This window comes from Porites lutea, chromosome 12 (genome assembly GCF_958299795.1).
Source record: "Porites lutea chromosome 12, jaPorLute2.1, whole genome shotgun sequence".
NCBI lineage: Eukaryota > Metazoa > Cnidaria > Anthozoa > Scleractinia > Poritidae > Porites > Porites lutea.
This window is the reverse complement of record NC_133212.1, coordinates 9,444,142-9,471,485: the sequence shown is the minus strand read 5'-3', so window position 1 is coordinate 9,471,485 and position 27,344 is coordinate 9,444,142. Positions and strand designations below refer to the sequence as shown.

Genomic DNA, 27,344 nt, shown 5'->3' with positions numbered 1-27,344 from the left:
AATCTAGTTGGCAGTATGGCTGTTGTTTTGTTAGAATGGCTGCGTGAGCAACATTTTGACAATTTTGGATTTAATTCTGTTCGTTAGAAATAATTTACTAAATTTTGTTCCTCTTTTATTCTGATCATGACTGTGCATTTGTTATAAAGAGAGAGCCAAGAAGTTCATGGTAAGATGCAAACATTTAATAAAGTCACTGTTGTTTTGTTAGTCATTGAGCACTCTTATAAAGGTCACAACCATATTTTAGAGATGTATGCTTACATTTTATGTAACATACATGTATGGCAGTGAATTTTGTACAGCTAAAAACGATATTTAAACTAATTGTGCTCAAAACATTTAGTTTTGTAAACAACCATTTTTGGGCATACAACGTACGTTGTGGTTTAATTTATAAGATTATCACAACTTCTTGTTTTTTTGTGTTTCTTTTTTAACAGTTGTTGTTGATCCTGTACTTGGTAAAATTCTTCGCCCTCACCAGAGAGAGGTGATTATGTTTGAAAAGTTTTTATATTTTACTGTATAGAAGTGTTAATGTTTTCCAACTTTGTTGTACCTCTAACTATTCCAAAAGTTTTTAATTTTTAAGAATATCAGGGCTCTCATTACATTTTGAAGCCATACAGCTGTAGCAAATGAAGATTCACCTATAACATTTTACAAAAATTTATAGGGCCCTACCTTTAGCCTTCCCTTTTGGCCACACATAACATCAAGTGGGCTCAGATGTATAAAAATAACAGTTGTTACAGGTTATGGGCCTTAATGACAGCTCTAAATATGACCGATAGCACCTGAGCAGTACGGTGTATTGATTTTTAAACACTGAATCATTGGATAATTCAATTCTAGAGCTCTGATTGGCTTAGCCATCATGGTATATAAGCCTTTATACTATGCTCTCCAAATATGGTAACTGTACACAGTCATCTACTCAAAATTTAAAACAAGCTGAAAATCAGTTGTTTTAAGTTTATAAAGTCAGGAAGAATTTTGGATATTTTGTGGACCTATTTAATAAAACAATAATTCCGCTTGCGTTTATTGGATATGAGACGATTATAGCCAACTTGGCGCTATGAGCCTCATTAGGTATCTACCATCTCATATCCAATGTGCACTTAAGGAATAAATATATAAAAATACAATGTGGTGAACATTACGGTGTATGCATGCTATGATTGGTTATTGCCCATGATCTATTTGTGGTCAGTACATGTACATGCAGACACATGGATGACATCACAGTAGAATCAGTTTCTTTGTTTCGTCCAACATGGCACATGGTTTTGAAAATCTGAAGTGCAAGTGAAGGCCTTTAAAATAAATGAGAAATGTTTAGCGGGGGCTGTTTTGCAAGAAAACAGAAACTGAGACACTGAGACAGGAAGAGATTTTGGCTTTTAGAATTGTCTAAACTAAAAAAAAATTCACAAAAGTTGGCATCTTGTGTCATGGCTTTAAAACTCTTGTACTTTTGAAAAGTGTTTTTGCAATTATTATTCTGCTTTAAGCAAGTGAAGCCCTTTAAACACTTTGGAAAGAAACTATCTAGTAGGATAAAGGAAAAAAGAATAAATAGAGATGAAAAAAATTATTGTTATTTTGTGGCTTGGAAATGCCTAAACTGGCACAAATTCTCAAACAGCCAAACAGTACACAGCAGGTTTGTCTGTTTTTTTTTCTTTACTGTGAATATTTGTATAAAACAAAAAGATTCCGTGTTGCTCACATGGGTCTGTTCACTAATGGGGCTGAATCACAGAGGACGTCAAAATAATGATAAAAACATCAGTGACACACTTGCCTGCGGCTTATGTGCAGCGTCTAGTTTTTACCACATTTTGACGACATCTGCAATCTATTACTGAACAGACACACAACAAAATGGAATCTGTTTGTTAAACATTGTCAGATAGTGTGGTTCAATGATCTCTGACACACTCTTTTACTTTAGGGTGTGAAATTTCTGTATGACTGTGTCACTGGTGAGAGAATCGAAGGCAGCTATGGTTGCATCATGGCAGATGAAATGGTAAGATTTCTAGCCATGTTTCCATTAAATTTGAACATTTTAATTAGATAAATAAATAATACAATTAATTTGTTTATTAATCCTTCAAGCCTCAGCCCCTGGTCAACATGCATATTCTCATAGTAGTTTCTTTTTCTTTTCCTATTATGGTTCTACCAATTCGCATTGTTGTTTCCGTTGATTGTTATTTTTTTTATTGTCATGTCTAAAAGGTTTGTTTTCATGCAGTGATTTTCTTAGGATAAAATTTTCAGTGGTTTGTTGCTGTGAATTGTCATGAATACTTTTTCAAAATTAACAATAATAATAATTTTCATTGTAACATTTCAGGGATTAGGTAAAACCTTGCAGTGTATCACATTGATATGGACTCTACTGGTAAGAATTATGAATTAAATACGCTTGGTTGATTTTATAGATCACTTTTATTCGGTTTATTCTGGTTAACACACATCCTGTATTAAGCGTCCCCTCTCTTTAATAACTGCCCTCTCTTTTTAAGCCCCACCCCCCCCCCCCTTTCCTCTCTCTCTCCCTTCGTATTATTCCTCTTCTCATAATTCATGCACTGGAAGTTCAGATATGGTTTTTGTCTTTGGTTGCATGGCTTTCAACTTCAATCTACTTGACCCTTTCCACTTTGTGTTCTTGTCCTTTATGGTGAACTGATAACATTACCTTTGTTAACATTTGAAAGGCACCCCCTCTCTTTTAAGCCCTCCCCTCAAACATGTTTGAATTGAATAAGCTCCCTGGGGAGGGGGGGGCGCAGATGGGGCACTCTCTTAATTCAAGTGAGGCACTAGCTACTGGTATTATGTGAAACTTATGTCCATTTTAGCAGCGTGAGTTTGCTTTCTTAGCAAGCACAGAGCACCAGCTGTTTCAGAGTTTTGTTTTAAGATGCCTATTTTGAGAGACCTTCAACCTCTCGAGACAAGAACAAAAATAAACCAGTAAAAATAAAAATAAATAAATAATAAAAACGGACAATTGAATTTACTGGTCTTTTGTTTTTAGGGAAAAATCTTACAGAGTGAAGTAACACTTTTGTAGAGGAATTAAATTCAAGTCCTGAATACTACTGTTTATTTTTTCCTCCTTATGGGTTTTAATGAGATATTCAATTTTCATTCATTCATTTATTTATTTATTTATTTACAGAAACAAGGACCAAATGGTAAGAAAACTAGTGCATAATTACATGTACTTTTCAACATGAGCACACGATAAACCACAAGGAAATCATTATGGATTATCACGTCACTTAAGGTTTTGGATCAATGATCAATTAAAATCGATGAGCAGCACACCACTACTTAATATTCAATGTTATTGATTTCTTCCTTTCAGGGCAGCCAATAACAAACAAAGTGATTATTGTTGCACCTTCAAGTCTTGTTAAGGTAAAGTTACTGCTGTAAGTCACATAGTTACTGGATTTGGCGGTGTTCTCCCTAAATTTTAGGGACCAATCATGGCCAGTAAGACAAAAATTATGCCCTAGAGGTGCACTTTTCTGGCGGGGAAGTGGGGGGGGGAAGGAAGTAGGGGGTAGGGTGGGGGTAGTGGAGTAAGGGACATGGCCCCACCCGAGTAGGAGCTAAGTTCTTTGAAACGCCATTCCCTCATTTTACGACCTATTTTACGCAAATCGGCTGTTGTTATCTTTAGACGGCTATTTAAAACGTTTGATTCCAATAATTTTACTCTGTCTTCAATGTTCTCTTTCCAAAGTAGGCTGCCCATAAAAAGAAAAGCTGTGTATACTTTAGTACTTTTCCTTGTATTCATTCATTTCCTTGATCAGATCGGATCACAACTTGTGTATTTTTTAAAACTACTTATTTAATTTTAGTAAACCTTTAAGCCCTTGCAGGCGGTAAGAAGTGTTGACTCTGGCGGTAAATTTTACTGGTTACCACCTGATGAGGAGAACACTGTTTGGTACATAGTTTACTGATCTTTCACTTCAAGGCTTTATTGTTGTTGTTATTGTTTGTTTTATGTAACCTCATTTAGAACTGGCATAATGAACTGCACAAATGGCTTTCTGGGCGAATCTCTGCCTTGGCCATTGACTCTGGATCAAAAGATGAAATTGACAAAAAACTTGGTATGTTACATGACATGACCTTTTAGAATTACTTATAGAAGGTTGTTACTTCTCCTTGGCAGCTTTGACTATCGTAGGTTTCTGCATCAAGTCCAGGGTACAAAGAAAGTCAGTTTTACAGCTTGTCATTCAGGCTAACATGTACTAGCCCAAAGTCATTTCAACTTTAGCCCGAAAAAAATATTTGATGAACGTTGGTTACAGTTTGTTCTGTGATCTGAATCCCCCACCACCCGCCCACCCAAAAGAAACTTCATTTGCCCATACGGGCAAGTTAAGAATAGAAATCACTAGCCCCGGGCTATTGGATCCTACTCCCTTTGCACGCTGAAGTCTTCAACAAATGAGCGTCTCTCCTGGACAGCCAGACTTGTCAATAGACCAATTTCAATATGAATTATTCATACTTGGCTGCTTGGGGGAATAACACTAAAGAAATCATCTTGAGGCTTAGCAATGAACAATGCACTTCTTTTGTTTTATTCCCCCAAGCCTCGGAGCTAAGTATGAATTTTAATCTGTCACAATATTGGTCTATTGCCTATTTTATGTTAAACATTGTTTAAATTATATTATGAGTTTAGTTTTACCTGTGATTTACTGAAAAGATAATTAATAAATATATATACTGTAAATAAAATGCTTGATGTGTCAATCACATTTTTTGTTCTTTCCTTGTTTTTCCGTGCTCTTCCTTCCATCAGTCACTGTGGTGTTTTTTCTAAATCTTAGGAATGTTTATGTCTCAGCAAGAAAGACGTACAACTTATCCAGTTTTAATAATCTCGTATGAAACCTTTCGTCTTCATGCGTCCGTGCTACACACTGGACCTGTAGGATTGGTCATCTGTGACGAGGTGGGACGAGTTTGCAGGAATGTTATTTGTTTATTTCCTGTTTACAGAAACTCATAAGGGGTTAACCCCTTATGAGTTTCTGCTGTTTGTTTGTTTATTTATTTATTTATTTATTTACACTCCAACCTCCATGTGCGACCACCTTCCAATAAGCGGCCATGCACTTAATATCCAAAAAACGAAAATTTCCCCTGTCAAAGCTTTACAGTTGAACCTTTAGTTTCGTAAATGACCACCTCTCATAAGCGACCGCTACAACTTTTAAGGGATTACAGTTTTAGAATTTTCCTTTTTTTAGCCTCTTCTTAGCGATTACCTGATATAATGGTCTGGGCCCAGTTGTTCAAAAGGTGGATAGCGCTATCCATCTTTTGAATAACCGGGGCCTGATCTTTGTGCTGGTGTATACACGACGCTACTTACAATATCAATGAGACGAACTTTTGAAAACAACATGGATTTACATTGTAACCCAAAAATTGCATGTACTTGTTATACATTCACTCCAAAAAGGAGAAGGAGTTCTCCTCCTGAAAACACGTTCTACAGTCCGACTCACTGTAAGCGACTTTCTCCAGTAAGCGACCGCTAACTCTTCCTATTTCTGGTGGTCATTTACGGGAAGTTCGACTGTATATATTTCTTATGTGTGGTTGTGTGTGAGACCTGTTTTAAACATCGTGCTACTGCCAAGCTAAGCTGGCTCGACTGTAGCTCGACTGCAGCACGACACTAACACGACTTGGTTTCAGACGTAGAATTTAATTCAGTCTAATAGAACGGCTTTTGCCGAAAACAAAACGCAAAAATAAAGAAACGGTTTAGCAGACTTTTAAATGTATTCTAATGTCTTTATAATTTATGAATTAAGTTCGGCAGGGCAGTAGCGCGACGCTTGAAACCAAGTCGAGCTACTGCCTTGTAGCAGGGCAAAGCGTGGCGGTAGCATGACTTGGTTTCAAACTTCGCGCTACTACCGTGCTAAAGTCGAGTTTAATTCGATCAATTTAGTTCGGCACGGCAGTAGCACAACGTTTGAAACGGGCCCGAGTGTGGTGAATTATTCTTGATCGGTTTTTGTCCCTCTGTAGGGTCACAGACTGAAAAATTTAGAAAGCCAAACCTATTTAGCCCTCGATAAACTGAAGACTACAAGAAGAGTGCTGTTATCAGGTTGGTCTGGATGAGAGAATGAACATTTCTACTTCTTCCTCTTACCACGTATTTTCCGTTACGACTTCTTTTACCTTTGTTCTCTTCTTACATGTCTTCCTCCTTCTTCTTCCGATCATAATCTTTTCCTAGTCACTCCTCCTTCTCTTTGTCCTTCGAACCGTTCTTTAGTCCTGATCCGTCTTCAATTTTTCCTTTTGTTTCTCCTTCTTCATCAGTCATCTTCCCCAACGCCGTACCCACTCTTTCCCGCTTTTACTTAGCGAATGTTAATATGTTACCTGAATGACTTTCTTTCCGGTACAAGTTTCGTTCCAAGCTGAAGTTCGTACTGCGTTAACATGATTAAATCGAACGGCTCTGTCTAGGGTGTCCTCGCTTGCGTAGTTTTCGCGCCAGATTAGATGCGCATGCACCACTCGCCCCAGGCTACATGATTTGCGATTTTTAATCCGCAACGAAGTTCGTTTTTAGAATGAAATTTCGTAACAGAACGAGATTTTTATTCGGAATGAAAACTGGAAAGAACTCATTCCGGATTGAATAGTACGGGAACGAAAGTCATACCGGTATCATGTGAATAGCTCCTCATTTACCATCCAGCGGTGTGTCTCCCCACCCTCCCCCCACCCCTCGCTATTAGCTGGACCTTTTTTACTTCTAAATAAACCTATTGCTCTATTGTGCAGGTACTCCGATTCAGAATGACTTGCTGGAATACTTTAGTCTGGTTCATTTTGTGAATGGTGGAATTTTAGGTACGTTAAGCCTAGGCCAAACGTCGAACTTTTCGAGAGACGAACCAAACTTTGTGAGTTAAGTCCATGAAAAGTTCGACGTCTTGCTCAGTTAAGTTCGTCTGAACAACAGCAACAACAGCAACGATAAACTTCATTAATAAACAGGTAATATGACAGAAGCATTGCCCAAAGCTAGCAAGGCTATTCGAGGCGGAACAATGCGTGCAAAATATGAAATTAAGATCAAGGCAAACTAAGGAAAGTTTATGGTTTACAAAAAATGAAATAAAAATCGTAATATGGATGAAGACTAGATAACATGTCGTCAGTGATTTTCTTCAATTGATTCTTTAGATCTTGAATTTCTTTTCGTAACGCTTGGTTTTCTTTCCTTAGTTTCTCAGTTCCGGTCATAGTTGAGAAATATTTAAAAGATTTACTAGAAATTTAGCGAGAAACCCGGAGAGATTGAGAACGCGTGACCTGACTAATACGTTCTCGGTACTAGTCCTATCATCAACAACAATGAGTTTGGATCGTCCAACACTTTGTATTCGTGTGTTTCAGACGGATAGAACGTATGAAGATCGTCTCTGGGACAAACGTCGATCTTCACATGCGACGAACTAAACTTAGGTTAGCCTGTCTTCGTAATCGTTATATACTTGCCTTGTTTTATGTTAGTTTAAATTCTATTTACTGTATAGTAGTGTCTTCACTGTTATTTAGTCCATCTATATATAATTCTTGTTTTGTAATACGTCTTCAGCTCCCCCCGCCTCGATTAGTTTCTAAGCTATTCGCGGGTGGGAAAGTAATGTAATTAGTTATTTTCCAATTTTCAATAAAATTTGTCGTTGTTGTTGTTGTTGAACTAATAAATTAAAAATATATATATGAAAATTTGTATTTAACCTCGTTCGGATGAAAATTTATTACTGATCTATTCAGTTGATTGGTTCGACCCGTCCTAAGTTCGACGTAGTGAAACCTGTGTTAAGCGAACAGTAGCCAAACTCCCCAAATTTATCTCCCTTATTTACTGTGAATGAAACCTTTATAAAGCGGACACCTGAAAATTAGATGCAATGGTCATTTTTATTAGTTTTTTTGTTTTGTTTTGTTTTGTTTTGTTTTGTTTTTTTTTTTGGTACAAACCTGTATTTAATGGACACTTGTCATTAGATTCCAGTATCCAACATGCCAAAAACTGGAAATGCTAAAGATTTTCCCCCCAAAATTTGTCGACTTTACAATCCGAAAGACTTGACAATAGATGTTTTAATTTGAGTCAACATTGTCGAATACACAAGGAGGAAAGAAACCGAAAATGCTTACACGTCCAGGAAGCCTTCACAGCTAGTATACAATAAACTCTTCGTTGGTCAATTTATCTTATCAGTCACCTTGCAGTACGTACTCCAAGCCTTAATTACCCGTTGGTTAGTTTTAAAGTACTGTATTAGTTGTCATTTCGTTTTGTTTGTAGAGTCAGCTTATTTTACTCATCTGATCACGTAAAATGTGAGGTGCAATCTAAGTTTACATGTGCGATAGAGCCCTTTCTTTCTAACCACAAATGTGTGAATGTGGGACTTGCATTATATTACTTGCAGGGACTGTTTCTGAGTTCAAGAAAAAATTTGAAACTCCCATTTTAAGAGGGAGAGATGCTGATGCTTCTGATGCAGATCATAAGAAAGGAGCTGAAAAATTGGCAGAGGTAGCGTTGTTACATCGTGGCTGAAAGTTTTAAGATTATGCGTCTCCCTTTGCAGCCCCTTCTGAATTTAAGAGTGCTTTCCATTTGCCAAACCAAACAGTCATAAACCAGTGGAATTAGAGAGCTTTAGATTCTAAGACGAGGACGACTACGAGAACGAAATTTTCTCAATACTAAGTACAACACGCGCGCGAATCAACGTCATGTTGGCGGGAAAATGTGGTTTGTAGCGGTCGTCAGTCTACGAGTTTTAGCGAGAATGTTGTAGTGGAGGAAACAAGTTATAAAATGTTAGAAATTTTATCATCTAGCGATCGGGAGAGGGCTTAACCACCTTCAACGAAAATAAGCGTGCTAACTTTGGTGGTGAAAAAAAGTACAATGAAGCTTTCCGGGATGTCTGTTTTAGAGAATAGGCGAGAAAACTTGAAATTAAATGTCGTCGTCGTCCTCGAGTCTAAAGTTCTCTATTATCAAAAAAATGGAACGACATTGTTCGATTGAAACAAAGTTTTCAACTGAATCAAAGCGATCCATTTGCGTTTCGACCGAAATTTTGTTTACTAATTAGCGAAGCAGGACTGCAAACGAGAATTTTTGGAAATGGAACTGTTTCGGTCGCCGAACGGACCGACCGGTGACCACCTCTGGAGTGGTGGACCACTTTTCATCGGAGAATTTCCACACGGATCAAAGCGTTTCATTTATTTCCGAAATTTCCGAAAATTTTAGGGTAATGGAAAACACCCAAAACCTCCGAAATTCGAGACACAAGAAAACCTCCCATAAAGATACGGTGAAATAGGTAACAGAAACGTGCAACTTGTTTTGCTATTTTGCGCGTTTAACCACCACAGCAGTTTGAATTAACAAAATTCTCAATCTTGTTGGGCACGCACCACATTAATATTCTACCTGAAGTGTGTGATTTGTCAGGAAAAAAAAGAAAGGCCGCACATGCTTGTCGTAGCATGAACCAGAAATTTCAGTGCTCGAAGAGTTCAGGACGAAGGAGTTTGAATTCAATTGTAGCGTGTTTTGCCTTACTGTCTAATGTAATCAGTTATTGAAAAAAACAAAAAGTTTAACCTACATCTACGGCTCCGCTTTTAGGCTTGGCTAAATTTAGTTTTAATTTACTTCTCTTGAAACAGCTGGCATCTTTAGTGAACAAGTGCATCATTAGAAGAACCGGTAGGTGACATAGGGCCTTTTTTCTACATTTACTGTTTCAGGAGTGTTTTAGCAAGTTCGAAATCCCCGGGGGAGGAAGGTACGCATCGGACTTTTATACGGGAACGGGCTCCGCCCTGAGGTCCATCCCCCGCCCTTTTATATTACATTTGTGACAGAAAAGGTACCCCTTTTGTATACCTTCATCTGACAGATGGTACCCCTTTCACCTACCTGGTTTCGAACACTATATCCCTTTTAATTGCTTTAAGTCCTCGGTCTTTAAATATGAACAAATCACTAAAGTAGAAAGTTTTCTTGTCTGTTACACATCCATAAAATTAATGCGTCTATTAGCCCCTTTTGGACCTTTTAAAGAGTGGAATGGCAGATTTCCCAACCTTTTCATATACTTAAGTTCGACTAATGAAATACGTACCCTTTTATAATTATACCTGAAGCCTGAAAAAAAGTATCCCTTTAGGGCGGACTCTTACCTTATAGGCCACTATAGAGAGGACCCCCCGGGTTCGAAACTCAAGGAGCAGCCTGAGTTTTACAAAGACAAACTGCGATTTTAATCAATGATAGAAGGAAATAAGAAAAGTGCTTTTTATCTTGCCTAGTCCCTGTTCTGCGTTTTCCCAGTCCCTCTCGGTCAATTCACTTCGACATATCCGAGGCGAACGGGCGGGAAACGGTGTCACATCTTCGCTAGGACCACTTGACCCGAAATGCTTTGGCCGCGCGGAATAATGAGGCATAGGGACTAGGTAACTTTTTATCCTCACTATCGTCACGCAACGCAAACTGGGAAGAATGATGCGTGACGACTCAAAGAACGGCTCTGTACTGAGACTATATTATGCATCTGTGGCTTGAACTAGTCATCTTCTGACTAACAAACCTGAGGTCTAAAGTTAGATCATTATACCCCTCTCTCTATCAGTGCTCTGTTTTATGGGCACAGCCAAGCCCCGCTTTACGGACACCCGGTTTATACGGACACCTCGTTATTACGGACACTTTTTATGGCCCCTTCAGTGTCCGTATTCAGCGGCGGATCCAGACCTTCAGATAAGGGAGGGGTGGGAGGGGGCGGTCATCCAGACCCTGATCACTGATAAGGGGGGCTCCCGGTCTCCAAAAAAAATTTTTTTTTCGGCCCTGTGGGCCTCAGTTCGGTCTTAAAATGACGTGCGGGAGGGGGGGGAGGGGGGGCAGGGCCTGTTCTCTGGATCCACCACTGGTATTAACGGGGTTTGACTGTATTTTAAGCTTCTTGAAGCTACACGGAAAGAAAAAGGATCTGAAACAAGGGTTGTTGACCATTTACACTAAGTTTCCGGGAAATCCGGAAAGGAGCACGACGGTTTGGGTCGCTCCAGCGGAAAATTTCCGGAAGCAACAGAACATCTGAAAAGGTATTGGTAACTAGTCCTTTTTTTCCGGACGGAATATTCCTTGTGTTCCATTTCCTCAAAGCCATCTTTGATACCAGTTTCAGGCTTTCGTGGTCATTTTTCGGTAAATAGAACTGATTTGTGCAAACGGTAAACGCGATTCCGGGACGAAACTTACCAGAATTTTGCGTAACATTTTGCCCAGACCGTGGACCGACCGGTTTGCCCATATGTAAATGGTAAACAACCAAGGACTTTAACTCACACCTGGAAATCGAACTCGGGACCCGCTTTGACCAACTGTACCAGTCCTTTGAAACACCGAGTGCATCTTCTTCTTTATAAATAAAACCGGCTGATATACTCTCCAGCAAATTAGGTTATTCGTAGAATTTAGTAAAGTCTGGTTCACACTTGCAACATAAAAAAATGAACATAACGGCATAAGAAGGTGGTTATGTCCTTATATTTGTAGTGTGAACGCACTTGTTGACATAACGACATTATAACAACATAATGACATTAGGAAAAAAATGATCTTTTCTTTATGTCGTTCTGTCGCCCTCTGTTTTTTTTTTAATTACGGTGATGTCGTTATGTTGATGTTCACGTTAGCGACATAAACTTCTTAAGTTGTTATGTTGTTCTGTCATTATGTCGCAAGTGCGAACCAGGCTTAAGTTTATTAAGTCGGTGGATTTCTAATTATGTTTGTTTGATTTTTGCTTCCCAGCTACAATTCTGTCGAAGTATTTACCTGTGAAAGGTTAGTTTAAAAAATTTGTAAGTTTTTCTATGCCAAATTTCCGCACTTCCCCTTATCCCAATTCATAGTGTAACAACTTTTAATTTCCTTGTTTTTGCGGGAGGAATGGATGCCACCCTTTGTGCAACTTATTTCATCTGTTTTTGACATTTATCATCATCATCATCATCATCATTATCATCATCATCAGTATCATCACCATTATTATCATAATCATCAGTATCATCATTAAGGTCATCACCATCAGTATCATCATCACCAGCGTCATTATAATCATCAGTATCGTCATCATCAGTATCAATAAAATCATTATTAACATCATCATCAGTATCACCATTATCATCATCATCATCATCATCATCATCATCATCATCATCGTCATCATCATCATCATCGTCATTATCATCATCATCATAGCAGCAGCAGCAGCAACATCGTCGTCGTCATCTTATGTGCGAAGCCGCCTCGAATGTCACCATGTTTACATTTAAAACTTCTACCGTGCAAAACCCTCAACTGAAACTCAAACTTAGTAATGTGTGATGTTTTTCTAATCCAGTGGAACAGGTTGTGTGTTGTCGCTTGACGCCTCTGCAGACACAGCTCTACAAACTTTTCATTCAGTCCAAAGCGTTAAGAATGGAACTTGTCAAATCCAAGTCAGGTTCAGGCATTTCTGCGTCATCTCTGGCTTTCATTACTCAGCTAAAGAAACTTGCTAATCGTAAGTAAAAATGTTACCTATAACCTTTTTTTGTGTTGCATTTGGACTGAGCTCAGACGTCGGTTTAAAAACATTTGTTATTTTTACTTTTATTATTTTTTATTTTGCCACCTTGTAACCCAATAATAATAATAATAATAATAATAATAATAATAATAATAATAATAATAATAATAATAATAATAATAATATTGTTAATATTATTATTTTAATTAACTTTTCTTATTTTATTTGATTTATTTTTCTTTTCACCCTCGGTTTTCTCGGGTACGCAGGTGCGTACCGTGCGTACAGGTAGCTACGCCCCCGTTTTGGCTAGCTTGCGAAATATTTTTGGAGACCAAAAAGGCTTCCTCGGCAGGTATTCAACCAACTAAGAGCAGATTTGGCAAACTTGACAGACGAAATTCTCCAAAAGTTTTCGTCTTAGTTTAAGTTAGATACAACGCGATAGGCAACCAAAGCAGAGAAATCTCTTTTAAAAAGTAACTTTATTGAGGTTTCTAAATTATTTTATTCTAATGCACCAGCAATACATGTAAATCGCCGTCTTAACAAGCCTTGTTACACTGTAGGTGGATGTAGCAATCAGTGTAGAATAACAAAGGTGTGACCGACATTGGCGCTTTATTCTTACATACTGTTACATAGCTATTGGTGGTCACATAAGTAGTGAAGTCAGAAAGTTTAAAATATGCAAAAAACTTAACTGAATTGGAATCAATTGGAGAGCAATCACGGTCTTTACAATATTGTACAGTTAAGTACTATTTTCAACAGTAGGGCTCAAATCATTACTGAAGGCTAATTAACGGGCACGAAGGAGAATTACAGCAACGTTTTGTTTTTGTCGACAATTAAATAATATTAGGAGAGCTTTTCTGAACTTTGGCATTCTCATTGTATAAACAATAGGATTAGCGAGCGAGTTTATGTGGAAAAATGCCAGTAACGAATACTGCACTCGCAATTTTGTTTGGTAAGATTCCATTCTAGCAGTTTTAGAATAAGCAAAAGTGACTATAACACATGGCAGCCACATCAGTAAAGATACAATAGTCATTATGAATAATGTGACAGTCAGCTTTCTTTGTGTACTGGCTGCACCATGGTGCTGAGGATGCGCCCCACAAAGACACTTAACAACAATGGAAGCGTAAGAAACACAGATAAAAAATAGACACAAACAGTTGTATGATTGCCACAAGTAAAAACTATGCCACCTTTCTTCCCCAAGGAGCCTAACTATCACAATGGCAGTTGATATAATCGCAGTTAAAACCCAGACACCAGCAATTATTACACCATAGACCCATTTTTTTATGACTCGATGTCCTAATGGACGGAGTGTCGCATGCAGTTGATCTAAGGAAATCGCTACAATGCTTGTTAGAGAGCTGAGACGAAACCAATAAAAGAAAAAGGAAATGATGTTGCGCCCTTCCTTTGTCAAACTTATATTCACAATGTCGCATCCTAAACCTAATAATTTAAATAGAGGAATAGAGGAAAATCCTCCAACCAACATATCAGCTATGGTTAAGTTTATAACCAAGAACATGGCACGAGTGCGAAGGTTTCTTGTTTTCATGAACAGAGTGATTGATAGGAGGTTTACTAATACTATAGCAACTGACTCGATAAGGAAAACAGCAAACCAGGTGTTGCACTCCGGTGAAGAAATAATCATCGTAGATTCCGTTCCTGTTTTCTTTCCACTGCTGTTCAACCTTTAGAAAGAATTCGAAATAAGTTCAGTTACTTGGAATCAAGAAAATTGTATAAAGATCAAGAATGAAGGTACCGTTCACCTTAACATTTGATACTTCAGATGACGACACAGATGCAGAAGTGAAAGGTACTCTTGCTCTGACCTGTAGAAGAAATTTAAAGTCGCTGCTTGAGGATATAGTAGAAGAAAAACCCTCCTTCCTTGTTTTTTTTTTTTTTTTCAAATTTTTGATAAAGACCAGGTACCGAATATCCATTGACACTGCTAGAAAGAGCGCCATAAAGTTAGGAAACTGACCAAGTTTAAAAGTGATTTGATAAAAGCGAGCGACGATAATTATTGCTCCACGAAATCGCGAAATGTTCAGTGCAGACGTTTGTATGGTGGGGGGCAAGTTAGTGCCCCCTAACCATAGAAACATTTGTAAAATTCAGCGTTTTGCGGAGCCATGTCTTCGTTAGGTTTCAACACATCATGTTACTTGGCACTTCACTAATTTTAAGGCGTTCTTCTTAGTCGTGTTGACGGATTTTCGCCAACTGACCCCAGTTAAAAGTTGAAAAAACCATGATCGGGTCTGTTGGATGAATGTATACTGAAACAAAAGTCTATATCTAAATTGCGGAAAAAATCTTACAGTAGGCGCTTTTTCCGCTCGGGCCGGGGTAACTGATCACCTGGCCGAAAGTTCAGTTTTCCTCGTCGGTTGTAGTATTTTCGTGGGAAAGACCACCGTTTACTCAGGTTGTGGACGCCAAGGCACATCAGTGATCGAGAGTAAAATAATTTTTTGAAGTAACTTATTTAAAAAAGTAAATCCCACCACACGTTTTTCGCGTGGAATTAAAATTGATCTTCGCTGCTTTTGTCTATCAACTCGGATAAAATTAGGAAAAATGCTTCTGCTGACCAGAAAATTTAACAGTGGAAAGTAGATCAATGATTGTTGACTAGTTAGACATGCAACTGTTTGAGAAACTAAGCCCTCATTCAACGTGAAGAAATTTTTATGAGAGAGATTGAGAACTGAATATTTAAAGCGTCCAGTTGATTTTTTGCTGTTATTGTTGTTGGCCGGGTTTTTCTTTTTACGTTAAACACTGTTTTGTCTTTGCTGAGTTTTGGGGGTAAATATTAACTTACCTTTCACAAAAATACTCTACTTGATGACTCTCCAAAGAAGAAAAAAAGTTCTTGCAAAATATCCGTTGGGCTTGCTCTGGCGATAAATATCAGTCACTCAATTTATTGCATCTGTTTTTAATGATCTGCACTCTTCGTTCTGGTAAAACATTTAAACAAAAAGCTGTTGATATCAAATAATTACCATGCTCATCTTTTTCATCTCTCAGCCCGCCCCTAGCAAATGGGCATCTTCGTTGAAGGTTCCTCTGACAATAAATTGCCGTTTTTCATTCGTTTTTAATAATCCGCACGCCTCCTTTTGGTAAAACATTTCAATAAAAAGCTGTTGATATCGAATAACTACCATGCTCATCTTTTTCATTTCTTAGCTCCCGTCAATATCAATCACTCTGCAATAATTATGACGACGCAGGTGGTGACATTTCATGCCTTTTTAAATTCTTATTATGGAAATTTTGGAGAAAATGTAGCTATTTTAAGTTAAGCTTGCTCTAAGTTTTATTGACTTGAACTTCCTTTTTCAATCAGCCCTAAACAAATTGACCTTAATTTTCTTCAGGACACGCACACTTTTGTTGTAGTCTGTTATTCGAGCAAATACGACATAACGCAAACTAAATTTCCTTTTTTACTTGAAACGCTTGAGAATATACAGTTATTTCGAGAAAGGTGGTCGGATAAAGTGCACGCCACAACCCCGAAAGGTTTAACTTTTGTGGGTGGTTTTGAGTTCACTGTTCTTTAAAGAAATTTGATAGAATGGCAGGAGAGGCCATGGACATATGTCTGTGAGTGCTAAAGGAAAGCAACAAAAGTAGGTTCGACAGCTACAGTGTCAGGAAAAGTGTATTGAACATATCCCATATTACCTCTCGGGATTGTCGCGTGCACATTTTTCCGACAACCTTTCTCGAAATAGCTATATTTGAGGTATGGTGCAACTGGAAAAACTATTTACGGCAGTTTCTTAGCCCGCGTGAGGAGCGATATATGCAATGTTCGTGTGACCAAAACCAAAAGTTTGAACCACCTTACAGGCTGTATGGCAGTAAAAGCTTCAGCTAAACAACGATAAAGTGGAATGGTGAAACTAAAAAAAAGAATTTGGCTCAATTTTTTACTTAGAACCCGAGACCTTGAAATGTCTATTTATAATTTGACTTATCTATAAAAATAAATATATAATTATTTAAGACTGAATTATTGGATAATGCAGTTCTAGAGCTCTGATTGGCTTAGCCATCATAGTATGTGAACCATTAAACCATGCTTTCCAAATATGGTAACTGTAGGCGTCTGCTCAAAATTAAAAACAAGCTGAAAATCGGTTGTTTTTACAAATAAAGTCGGGAAGAATTCTCCACATTTTGTGGGCGTTTTTTATAAAACAATCATTCCACTCGCGATTGTTGGATATGAGATGATTACAGCCAACTCATATCCAACGCGCAGTCGTATAATAATTGTTAAATAGCAGCTTTCAAGCAGCTAGTTTCTTATTATTTATGGCGAATCTAAGCGTCTCTTACTTAGAAAGAGAGAATTCGTGAGTTGGACTGTACATACACCAAGTTCCGCAAGCTTTCTTGGTTTGCCATTGTTTTTTACGCGGGAGTTCAAAAATTTTACCGCGGCGCCACTAAAACATCTTTTTCGTTTGTAACTTACCTTTTCAGCAAATACTGCCGGAGCTGGTTGATTGTCCTGAAGGAGGACAACGCAGCCGCAAAAAGCTTGCGAAATTAAGCGATTGACGAATTTGTTGGTCTGGCGTCAATGACTTTTGTGTTTAATTTACGGTTTCCATTGATTCAAATAGATCTTTAGCTCAATTCCAATGACCGGCTCCCCCTTTAATAAGTAAAAAGAAAATATGACGCTTAATTTATGTCGCAGCCTGATAATAATGACCTTAATCATTATAAAAAAAACCGTGTTTTCCAAAACATTATTGAAATTAGTAACATTTTCCTGCTACTCTTATTTTGTTATTGTAAAATAGTAGTAAAAAGCTTTGTAACTCTGAGAATTGTATACCTGGAAGATTGTCAGACCACAACAAGATAACATGTGCTATAAATTATATTCCCATGTCACACCTAGGGGAATGACATCATCAGTCACGTGATTATTGCCAAATTAGCTTTTTTGTTGCTGTCAAGTTTTTATTACCGAGTTAAAAACAAAGAGCATATTTGAGGTTCTGGTAGTGTGGGGCATTTAAAAATAACCAGTTGACTTCCGGCAAGGGGGCAATGAACATGAGCGAAAAAGTCGGGAGACTAGGCCGAGGGCTGAAAAGCGTCGAATTTTCAGCACACGGCAGTGAAGATTTGTAGGAAAGTAATCAGCGGTTTTACCTGATAATTTGTTTAACGAACCAAATAGGGAATGACTTCATCAGTCACGTGACCAAAGCGTTTTAAATATTTTAATTCGTGTTTAAAGTACATTTGTCGTCATAAATTGGCAAGGTTTTGTTGTTTTTCATTACAAATCTTAAAATTTTTTTGTCTTTTTGTCTTATACCTCCATTTTGAAAGCAGAAGCAAACGAAAACTGAGCCAGAAGTTTAGAAATTGCGTAAATTGACCCGATATTGCAAGTTTAAATCGGAAAGGAGACTTACTTACTTACTTTTGAGAGTTTTGCAGAATGCCTTTTCAACTGAATTGTTTGTTTGCTGAAATAAAAGTTCAAAGTTTGTTAATAAAGGAGAACTTTTAAAAGAACAAAAGTATGTATTTGGCGGCCATATTGTTTTTCTTCTTTCCGGGGAGAGAGAGAATCGTACGGTTCAGTCGAAAGCCGATCAATAGTTTATAAATTACTCAAACGGCTTTACATGGGCCAAGCCTGAAAGAGTATCAATGGCTTTTTTTGTGAGCTTTACGTCTGACTAAGATCAATCAAAGATTTATTCTTTAAATAAAATTGAAAAAGTCATTCTTCAAAACTGCCAATCATCATTGAGAGGGAATAGATACCTCTTTTAAACACCTTAGATTGCGGAGGTAGTCTAGTGGACAGAAGCATTGTCTTCCCAGTTCTGGAGGTGCAAGTTCGAATCTCCCCACCAGCAAGTTTTTTCTTAGTCGTTTCTTTTTCTTTTTTTTTTTTTTTTGCCTTTTTCTTTATCAACTGTTTACTTCTTACCTGTGGTGCATACAGCCATTAACGTAATGTAGTAAATTGAAAGCAAAAGGAACATAAACAATGCCGTATGTCATATCGTAGAGTATTTACTGGTCGAATTTCGCATGTGCCGAATTTATTTGAAGAGTTAACTGCATTTGAGATGCGACGTCTGCATGAATTAAATTCGGCAGTCAACCTGAGACCTGATAATTAGCACCTTTTACACTTTATATTGTATTTTTTTCTCTTTTAATCACGTGCAACTAAATTTTCGCTCGCAACTCCCTATTTAATGAACTCACGGAATTAAGAACACGAATTTAAAAATGATGACATGGAGTCATCGAAACAACATTCATTGCTATCGCTGATTTTTATTCTCAATTGTTTGCCTAAATCCTCTGTTATTAGAATAATAATAATGATGATGATGATGATATTAATAAAATTAATAATAATAATAATAATAATAATAATAATAATAATACCAAAAATTACGAGAAAATGGCAAGAAAGCCATTACGCTTATCCAACGTGGGTAAACCCTTTCAGTGCAGTGCGAGACTAAAGCCTGGTTTTCATATGTCGGGAGAATCCCAGACGATCGGAGCTTTTACTTTTTGCCGACCGTCCCATGCAGATATATCGGATAATCGCCACAATTCTGTCTCTGACTCTCCCGATGTATTTGGCAGGAAATGGAAAGTGCGCCAAAAATGGAAACTTGCGTGATAGGGGGACTGGAGCCCAACAATTTGGGGGATTGGTAATGAGCGAAATCCATCGCCGACGTCCCCGACGATACAAATTTGAGTTTTCATTTGTCGGGAATGATCGCCGACCATCGCAGAAATCTGGGACGCGTCGGGAAAATAGAAACGCTTCCGATTCTCCAGATTTGTCCCCGTCCATCCCAGGCGATCGAGGATATTTACGATTTCGAGTTGTCATTAGTCGGCAAAATCTGGGAAGTCGGGAAACAGTAAAATCCCAGATCGTCAAGGCTTTTCCCGACATATAAAAACGCGGCTTAAGTTATGGCAGACGATTTCTCACTTACTCTCACTTAAATCTGTGAGCAGAATCCTACCAAGGTTACCATTCAAATGAAACTTCTTTGGCAGAACGTTTGTGCAGTACTGCAGTGTATTTGTTTCACGGGTTTTTCAAAACTAAGTTTTTGTTTATTTGTTTGCCTGTGTGTTTGTTTGTTTTTTTGTTTGTTTGTTTTTTTTTTATCATTATTCGCTACAATAAGAATTGAAAGGCTGAAAGATTTATGCAGCAAGTCCAACAGCCCAAGTCCCAAGTTTAGGGCAGATGGGCCTCATTAACCATTACAATACTGCTTAGCTTCATAAGTTGTTATAACCCGCATTAAGGTTCATTCTTCACCTGTGGCAGATCCTGAGTTAATATATGACAAGGCTCGAACAGTAGAAGAAGGATTTGAGGGAGCTTTGGAGCTGTTCCCGCAGAACTTTAGTCTCAAACAGCTTCAGCCCGACCTCTCTGGTAAGTCAGTCTTCATTTCACGTCCAAGCCATTGCTAAGCTTGCACAATCAATGAGAAAAATTCCCGAAATGTCTAAGTAAACTAAGTACGTGTGATAGTGAATGGTGACGAGTCAAATTGGGGAATAATTTCACGCGCGTTTTTCCAAATCCTAGTAATTTAAAACGCAAGTGAAATTATTCCTTAATTTCACGGGCACGCTGTTAGACGTACCAATATCATGGGTGACAAGTTTACGCTTACAATCTTTGATGTTTTTAAAACGTGTCTCAATATCGCATCGATCGAGAACACAAGGCGCTGTAAAGTTTAGACCTTAAATTTTGGATTACGTTCACAAGTTTCTGAATTTTTGAACAAAATGCCTGGTAGAATCTTTTTTGATGTGGTCTTTCGTGTGTTTGGGTTTTTTTAAAACGCCTTTTAATTCCCTGACATGTGGCCTGAATTTCAGACGATTACTTCGAGTCGGACGGAACGTTGCCATGGCAACTTTGTTCTTTCACATTTAAACTATTAGTTTAGTAACGGTAACAGGACTGAGTCCAATTCGGTCTGTAATCATACGAGTGATTAACAAACAAAATCAGACGACCGCGAAGTGGGAGTCCGATTTGTACAATCACGTGTATGATTACAGACCGGATTGGACGACATTACCAATTAATCATGCCTTTAACAAAGTTTGTGATATATAAGGCTCTTTTTTAAATCAAAACACAAGAAATTCCAAGATTTTTTCTTGCTAGCAGTGAAAAAAAGCCATTGAAGCGCGCGCGTGATGGCGCGTATTGTCCAATTACTTAAACATGACGCGTACTGTCCTATTAAACTGTCTTATTAAGACTGAAATCAGTGCAGGTAATAGCCAATCAGATTTGAGAATTTTTGTTATAGTTATGATTAACGCTGAAATTTCGCGCCAAAATAAAGGAGTAATTTGTCATTTATGATATTACAGTAATAATTACGATTGTATGCTTTCTTCTGAGTGGTTGTATAGAATTTTGACCGAAAACTGTAATTAATTTCGGCTCAGGTGACTTAGGGACCTTCAATGGTCCCCACTACAACAGCTTCGTCTTATAAGGGTCGATCATCCCACGAGAGCAATTTATTCCGGCTCAATAATTGATGGTATGTCTTTTTAGGAAAGATGCAAGTGCTGGATTATATCTTAGCAATGACGAAGTCAACTACTACAGACAAGGTACGTTATATGAGCTATAGGTTGATACTGCTGGGTAGTTCATCTTGTTTACAAAACCAGTTAAGCGTCTTTATTCGCTATGGAACTTAAAAAAGATCACTTGTTAGTGAAAAAAATCAAACCTCTTGTCAAACAAATATGTCCCCTCATAGAAGCATATTAAACGTTACAAACAAACATGAACTTTGAAAACCTTTTAGGCTGACAAGTTTTCAATAACGGCAATTGCAATTCGTTTCAATCTTCAAGTTTATCCATCCGTGCCTCGTTTTGTACTGCATACTAAACTGAACTAAGTTGTTTGCGGGTTGAGATTGCAAAGCTGGTCTCAAGAAGATAGATACTCCTCAGAAGAAGCAAAGTTTAACCAGGGACCAGGGACACAGGCCATGGAACTAAGCTGGATTGAGTGGCACTCAATGCCAATTATAACACGAGCTAAAACAGTAAAACTCTAATGTCGGGACCAAAACCTGGGTCTGTAAGTCCGTGATATAACGGAGGCTTGTTTCAGTCAAACGTCTATAAGTTTTCTCTTTGGGTTTCGCCGGAAAAGCAAAATGTCCCGCGCAAGGCGGATGTTGACGGATGTCATAAAGGTAGTTGTATTTTCCTTTCTGCAGGTTGTTCTTGTATCAAATTACACTCAAACTCTCGATCTGTTTGAGAAACTGTGTAGGCTTAGAAGGTAAGTGCAGTGGTAAATTCAGTTTCTTTTAAATTCTATGCATTCGTTTTTCTTTTCTCAAGACTTTGCTAAGGATTTAAAAAAATAATAACTCATAAAGATACAAGAAAAGAAAAGACATTAACGAGTGTCGCTGACTGGATGCTGAAAGAGGCTGTGTCTTGCTGTTTGCTGGAAAGCTAAGTTTTGGAAAGCTAAGACGCGTCTTCGCATAAATTGAATTCCAAAAATAATGGTTTAGTTTTGTTATTTTAGATTTTATTTAGGCATCGAAACGATTTCCTATCGTCTGTTGCAACGGATGGCGAAGACGGACATGGATTGAAACTTCTTCATAAGTCTACAGTAGTAAGGCGCATGATTAAACTGCGTTCTAAGCTTTCTATTCATTCTTTGTGTAAGTCCAGACGAGTACTGGCTACGTACATGCGACGCATGCGTGATAACAACCTGGGAATTAGGATTGCGTTCTCCTCTTGTCGCCCGCAATTAATATCCTTTTTCTATTTTTCAGATAACTGCAGTCTTTCGGTCAATCTCTTAAATAGTTGAACAATCCTTTCGTACTTCTCACCAGCGCTCAACCATTTTATTTCTTTTTATTCTTAAGAGTGTTCAAAATCAAATTGCCGAATACTGAAAAACTGAAAAAAAAATAATAAAAGTACTGAAAACAAATGTCACAAAGCATACGAAACAAGGCCAAATCACGGTCGTTTTTGCTTTTTTCGTTGTTTGTTTGTTTGTTATATATGTCTATTAAAAGAACAAAAAGTGTACAAAGTACGAATAAAAATAAATATTCTAAGGAATAATTACATATTAATTTTCAAACAATATGATTTTTTTTTCTTTGCATAGGTACCAGTATGTTCGTCTTGATGGAACGATGTCGATCAAAAAACGGCAGAAGATTGTAGACAGATTCAACGACCCACATGTGAGTCGAACACAATAGACACTTCCACGGTTTTCTTTTTTTTTTTCAGTTTTGATCAAGACCAGGTAGCGAATATTCATTGACACCTGCTGGAAAGAGCGCATTCACAAAAGGAAATTAAAACTTACCGAATTTAAAGGTGATGCGTTGAAAGCGAGCAAAGATCTTACGTTCAAACTTGGCATCTTTACTCATAGAACCCTTTAAGTGCCAATGGTGACCAACATCAATTTTCTCCTAACAATATCCATACATTATTAAGAGAAATGGTTGCGAGAATTAGTCAAATGATCACCAAAGAGAAAATTCTTTGTTCTTTTTATTAAATTTTCTCAACTTATCCGTAAAGGAAATGTATGAATATCAGTTTGGAGAATTTGTATGTGGAAATTGGGGCTTAAACGGTTAAAGGCGTTTTCCTTTTAGCCCTATTGACGGATTTTCGCTAACTGGTCCCAGTCAGAAGTTGAAATAACCGTGGTGTGGTCTGTTTTTTCGTGTTATTTATCGTTTTCATACTGGCCAAGATGGCGTTGGAAATCGTGGGAAGGTATCTAAATACTTGCTCACTTGGATCGCCGTTTTTGTCATGCTGTAGGGAAGCGACTTTGTATTCATGTTGAGTAGTAAAGCTGGTGGATGTGGCTTGAATCTGATTGGTGCGAACCGACTTGTGATGTTTGATCCTGATTGGAATCCAGCCAATGACGATCAAGCAATGGCCCGTGTGTGGAGAGACGGACAGAAAAAGAAGGTGATTGGACATTTGACATCAAAAATTGAGTTAAAAGTTAACTGACATACTGGGAAAAAAAGTAAAAGTTTCTAATAATAGATTAATTTATCTGTGATAAATAATCGGATACCGGTTCAGACGTTTGCATAGTGATTAAGTGCACTCATTAACTTACATTAAATATGTTTGATCAGTAGTTCTTTAAAGTAATTAAGTTCGTGTTTTATGTACGTTTACTCGAAAGGTTTAGTTAATCTTAATTTTATCGTCTTTTCAGGTCTTCATTTACAGACTACTGTCGGTAAGTTTGCATTTTTAACGTATAAAGTAAAAAGTAGTAGAGAATAAAACTAAAACCCAGTTTGAATTACGTACGTTGAGTTGTTGAATTTGACATGTAGTCTACTTGCCAGGGACAGTTGCATAAAACCTTCTTAAGATAAGAGGGCTCTTAACTTTTTGTTCTGGAACAATAACCTATTTTTTAGAACTAATAGTTACGAGTTCCCTTAATCTTAAGATGTTTTGTGCAACCCGATCCAGGCCTTCAAACAAAGCGTCTCTGTAAAACTTCATTCACTACTGCTGTATCATTTTTCTTATATTATTTGTTTTAAACAAATTAACTACAACTACGTTTTGTGTTGACTTTCTCTACCCGTCAGATTTCTCAGCAAAGTAGTTGTCTCGCTTTGCGTAAAGCCCGATTTCCTTGTTAGAGAGACTTCGAATCATTGTTTTTACGGCAAATAGCACTCAATCAACATCAGATTCAAGGTAGCAATTTCTAAAATTACGAAATGAACTGACAAAAACTGTGTAAAATTCTCATGGATCAACCTGATGTGAAATTACTAGTTTTTGAGTACACATGATAATTAAAAAGCGCTAAGAGACAAGTAACATATCAAGAAAAGGGAATCAAATTCGAAAACAATAGGTTTTGTTTTCTGGTGTTGAAATGGCCATGTTTGGTCATTTTTAAAACGGCTAAAACAATGGGACAAGTAAGTGAAAACGTGGTTTCGTGAACGTGAAAGTGAAGGTCAGCATGATTCTAAATATTCCTATCGTTGTTGGTTAATAATTAAAGAGCGCCGAGCGGTAAAAGACAAGTAATGCACGTGTCAGCGACGGGTCTGCATCACGTCGTAGATATGCCAACCTCGTTCCCAGAGCCTGTGATCCTTTCCTTCCGCTGGACAAGGGTCAACAAAGGTTCTGGGGAGAGGATTGCAGGCAATATTCATGGCGCCATTTTTACACCAGAATCGAGTGAAACAAAATTGCATGTTTGCAAACGCAAAGAGAAAAGAAAAGAAAGATTTGTATGTGGTACGAGGGATCAAGTCAATACGTTCGACGCAAACTGCTCTCTATACCATGAAAGAGAATGTGCGAAATTTCTTATATTTGAACTGGGGAGAAGGTAACACGTGAATCTGTTCATTGCTGTTGCGTACAAATGTACACAACTACTCTGGAAGATTTTTTACGGGTGAACGCTTCCTATCCCGTGCTAGAGTCCCGTAAACGGACAGGATTAAGTTGGTAGCCCCTCTTTCAGTTTGGATGAATGCAATGGTAAAGTGAATGGACACACTTTTCTCTGCCTCCTCCACAAACTGTCCCAAGGCTGGGAAAGGGAGCACGGACTTTAAAAAGGCGGCTGGAGAACAAGCAAGTGGTGCCAGTAGGGGATGATGGGAACGAGCGTGGAGCGAATTTGGGGAGTAACGGGAAGAAAAACAGACACAGGGGAACGCTTCTTCTTTTTTCCCTTCCCAGCTCTCACTTTTGCCCTCGCTCTCCTTAATTATTAACTAAAATATGCCCTAAAATAAGCGATCTCGAGCAACTAGAGAAGAGGCAGCCATTCATGTTCTCGACATTTTTTTTTCTTTATAGACAGGTACTATAGAGGAGAAGATCTTCCAACGGCAGGCTCACAAAAAAGCACTGAGCAGTTGTGTGGTGGACGAAGAGGAGGATGTTGAAAGGCATTTCTCAGTTGGAGAGTTAAAAGACCTCTTTCGTTTGAATGAGGACACAATCAGCGACACTCATGACAAGTAAGTACATGTGCCTTTTATGTTTTGAAGATGGTTTTGTCATCGACTATCTTGCAAAATGTATCGGCTGAGGTTTTCCAGGACCACCAGTGGCAAATGCAATGTGTGCAATATCAAAAAACAATTGACAATCCAAGATCAACTGTTATCAGCAACGGTTTTCATACCGGCTACTGAATGGCTGTAGACTGATACAATCATCTACATTCCTTGTCTCCAAACCCTAAATCCCTACCCCTATTTTGCTTTATCTACCCGTAGAAGCAATTCTTAAGCTAAGACAGATACATGGCGCTCCGGGTCATTTTATTTCAAAAGTAGAGAGTTTAAGATTCACGTATACGGCAAACGTCACATTCAAGTTGAGAATTTCTCGAAATAGAAAATGAGCAAATAAAAACAACTCAAAACAATTGTTATGGATAATAAATTGCGTGAAGCTACCTAATTTATGTGTTGAAATAATGAACAGTAAAGGATAAGTAAAGGGGAAACTTGATCACGTGGTTCAAATTCGCGTTTGCCGTTTGACGTAAACGTGATGCTTAACCTCTCCAGTGACTTGAAAACTTTAACCGGCTGCTGCATGGCTCTTCTTTGTTTTCCGTAGATTCAGATGCCGTCGATGCGTGAACAACAGTCAGGTAAAGCCTCCACCGGATGGGAGTGATTGTAGTGCAGACCTTTCTCAATGGCACCACTCTTCAGACCCAAAAGGACTGGAAGACATACTGTTAAAGGGAGCATGGTCGAGCGGAGTGACATTTGTTTTTCACCACAAATCCCATGAGAAACAATTAGGCCTGTGACTGGTCACCAAGAGAATGCTCTACACGCAGGCTAATACTCTATAATGGTATAGAGACACTTTAATTTTGTTACCGCAATTAATTTTTAAAGGCTTAGCTCACAAGCTTATTATTGACTACGGGTATTTGGCTGAAGTGCCCTGTAGTCTTAGCTACACATTTTAAAGCCAAAGGTTTAATTGAATAGGGAGCTGTCCTCTTCTTCAATAGCTAAGCACTGTGTTAAAACAGGCAGGGTCAGGATTACTGGAGATGTTTGGAAAGGTTATGTGCTCGTGAGGTTGCTTAATAGATAGAAATATAATAAAAACAGTCTTTTAAACATATTTCCCAATACTGCACATGTCAACAGGTGAATTTCAAAAATATTATTATTGCTATTATTATTATTATTATTATTATTATTATTATTATTATTATTATTATTAATTATTATTATTCTATTTTACTTTTTTGTGTAGTAAAGGCTATGTTTTTTTTATTATTTCTTTAGATAAGAGAATAAAATTTACAATGTAATAAATCCTGCTAATTTATTCTGTCTTAATAAAATCGATTTGGTAATTATAAAGTTTACACAACTTCTGTTAAAGATAATTTGCCATTTTCTGTAAGATGCAAGTCAAGGGTAGTTGATGCAA

General features: G+C 37.8%; 1 protein-coding gene across 1 annotated transcript in view; it reads left to right on the top strand.

Moving 5' to 3' along the window:
* Positions 1 to 27,074, top strand: part of LOC140954063 (DNA repair and recombination protein RAD54-like) — a 33,519-nt gene extending 6,445 nt beyond the window's left edge. Inside the window, exons 6-27 of the mRNA XM_073403466.1 lie at positions 150 to 169; positions 444 to 493; positions 1,964 to 2,041; positions 2,372 to 2,419; positions 3,206 to 3,221; positions 3,395 to 3,447; positions 4,064 to 4,157; positions 4,890 to 5,014; positions 6,106 to 6,187; positions 6,877 to 6,945; positions 8,544 to 8,650; positions 9,805 to 9,844; positions 11,960 to 11,992; positions 12,552 to 12,716; positions 20,137 to 20,247; positions 21,400 to 21,458; positions 22,082 to 22,146; positions 23,008 to 23,086; positions 23,685 to 23,840; positions 24,100 to 24,123; positions 25,731 to 25,894; positions 26,505 to 27,074. Of these exons, the coding sequence (XP_073259567.1) occupies positions 150 to 169; positions 444 to 493; positions 1,964 to 2,041; positions 2,372 to 2,419; positions 3,206 to 3,221; positions 3,395 to 3,447; positions 4,064 to 4,157; positions 4,890 to 5,014; positions 6,106 to 6,187; positions 6,877 to 6,945; positions 8,544 to 8,650; positions 9,805 to 9,844; positions 11,960 to 11,992; positions 12,552 to 12,716; positions 20,137 to 20,247; positions 21,400 to 21,458; positions 22,082 to 22,146; positions 23,008 to 23,086; positions 23,685 to 23,840; positions 24,100 to 24,123; positions 25,731 to 25,894; positions 26,505 to 26,703 (1,837 nt within the window). The 3' untranslated portion in view covers positions 26,704 to 27,074. The remainder of the gene's footprint in view (positions 1 to 149; positions 170 to 443; positions 494 to 1,963; positions 2,042 to 2,371; positions 2,420 to 3,205; positions 3,222 to 3,394; positions 3,448 to 4,063; positions 4,158 to 4,889; positions 5,015 to 6,105; positions 6,188 to 6,876; positions 6,946 to 8,543; positions 8,651 to 9,804; positions 9,845 to 11,959; positions 11,993 to 12,551; positions 12,717 to 20,136; positions 20,248 to 21,399; positions 21,459 to 22,081; positions 22,147 to 23,007; positions 23,087 to 23,684; positions 23,841 to 24,099; positions 24,124 to 25,730; positions 25,895 to 26,504) is intronic.
* Positions 27,075 to 27,344: the final 270 nt, after the last annotated feature.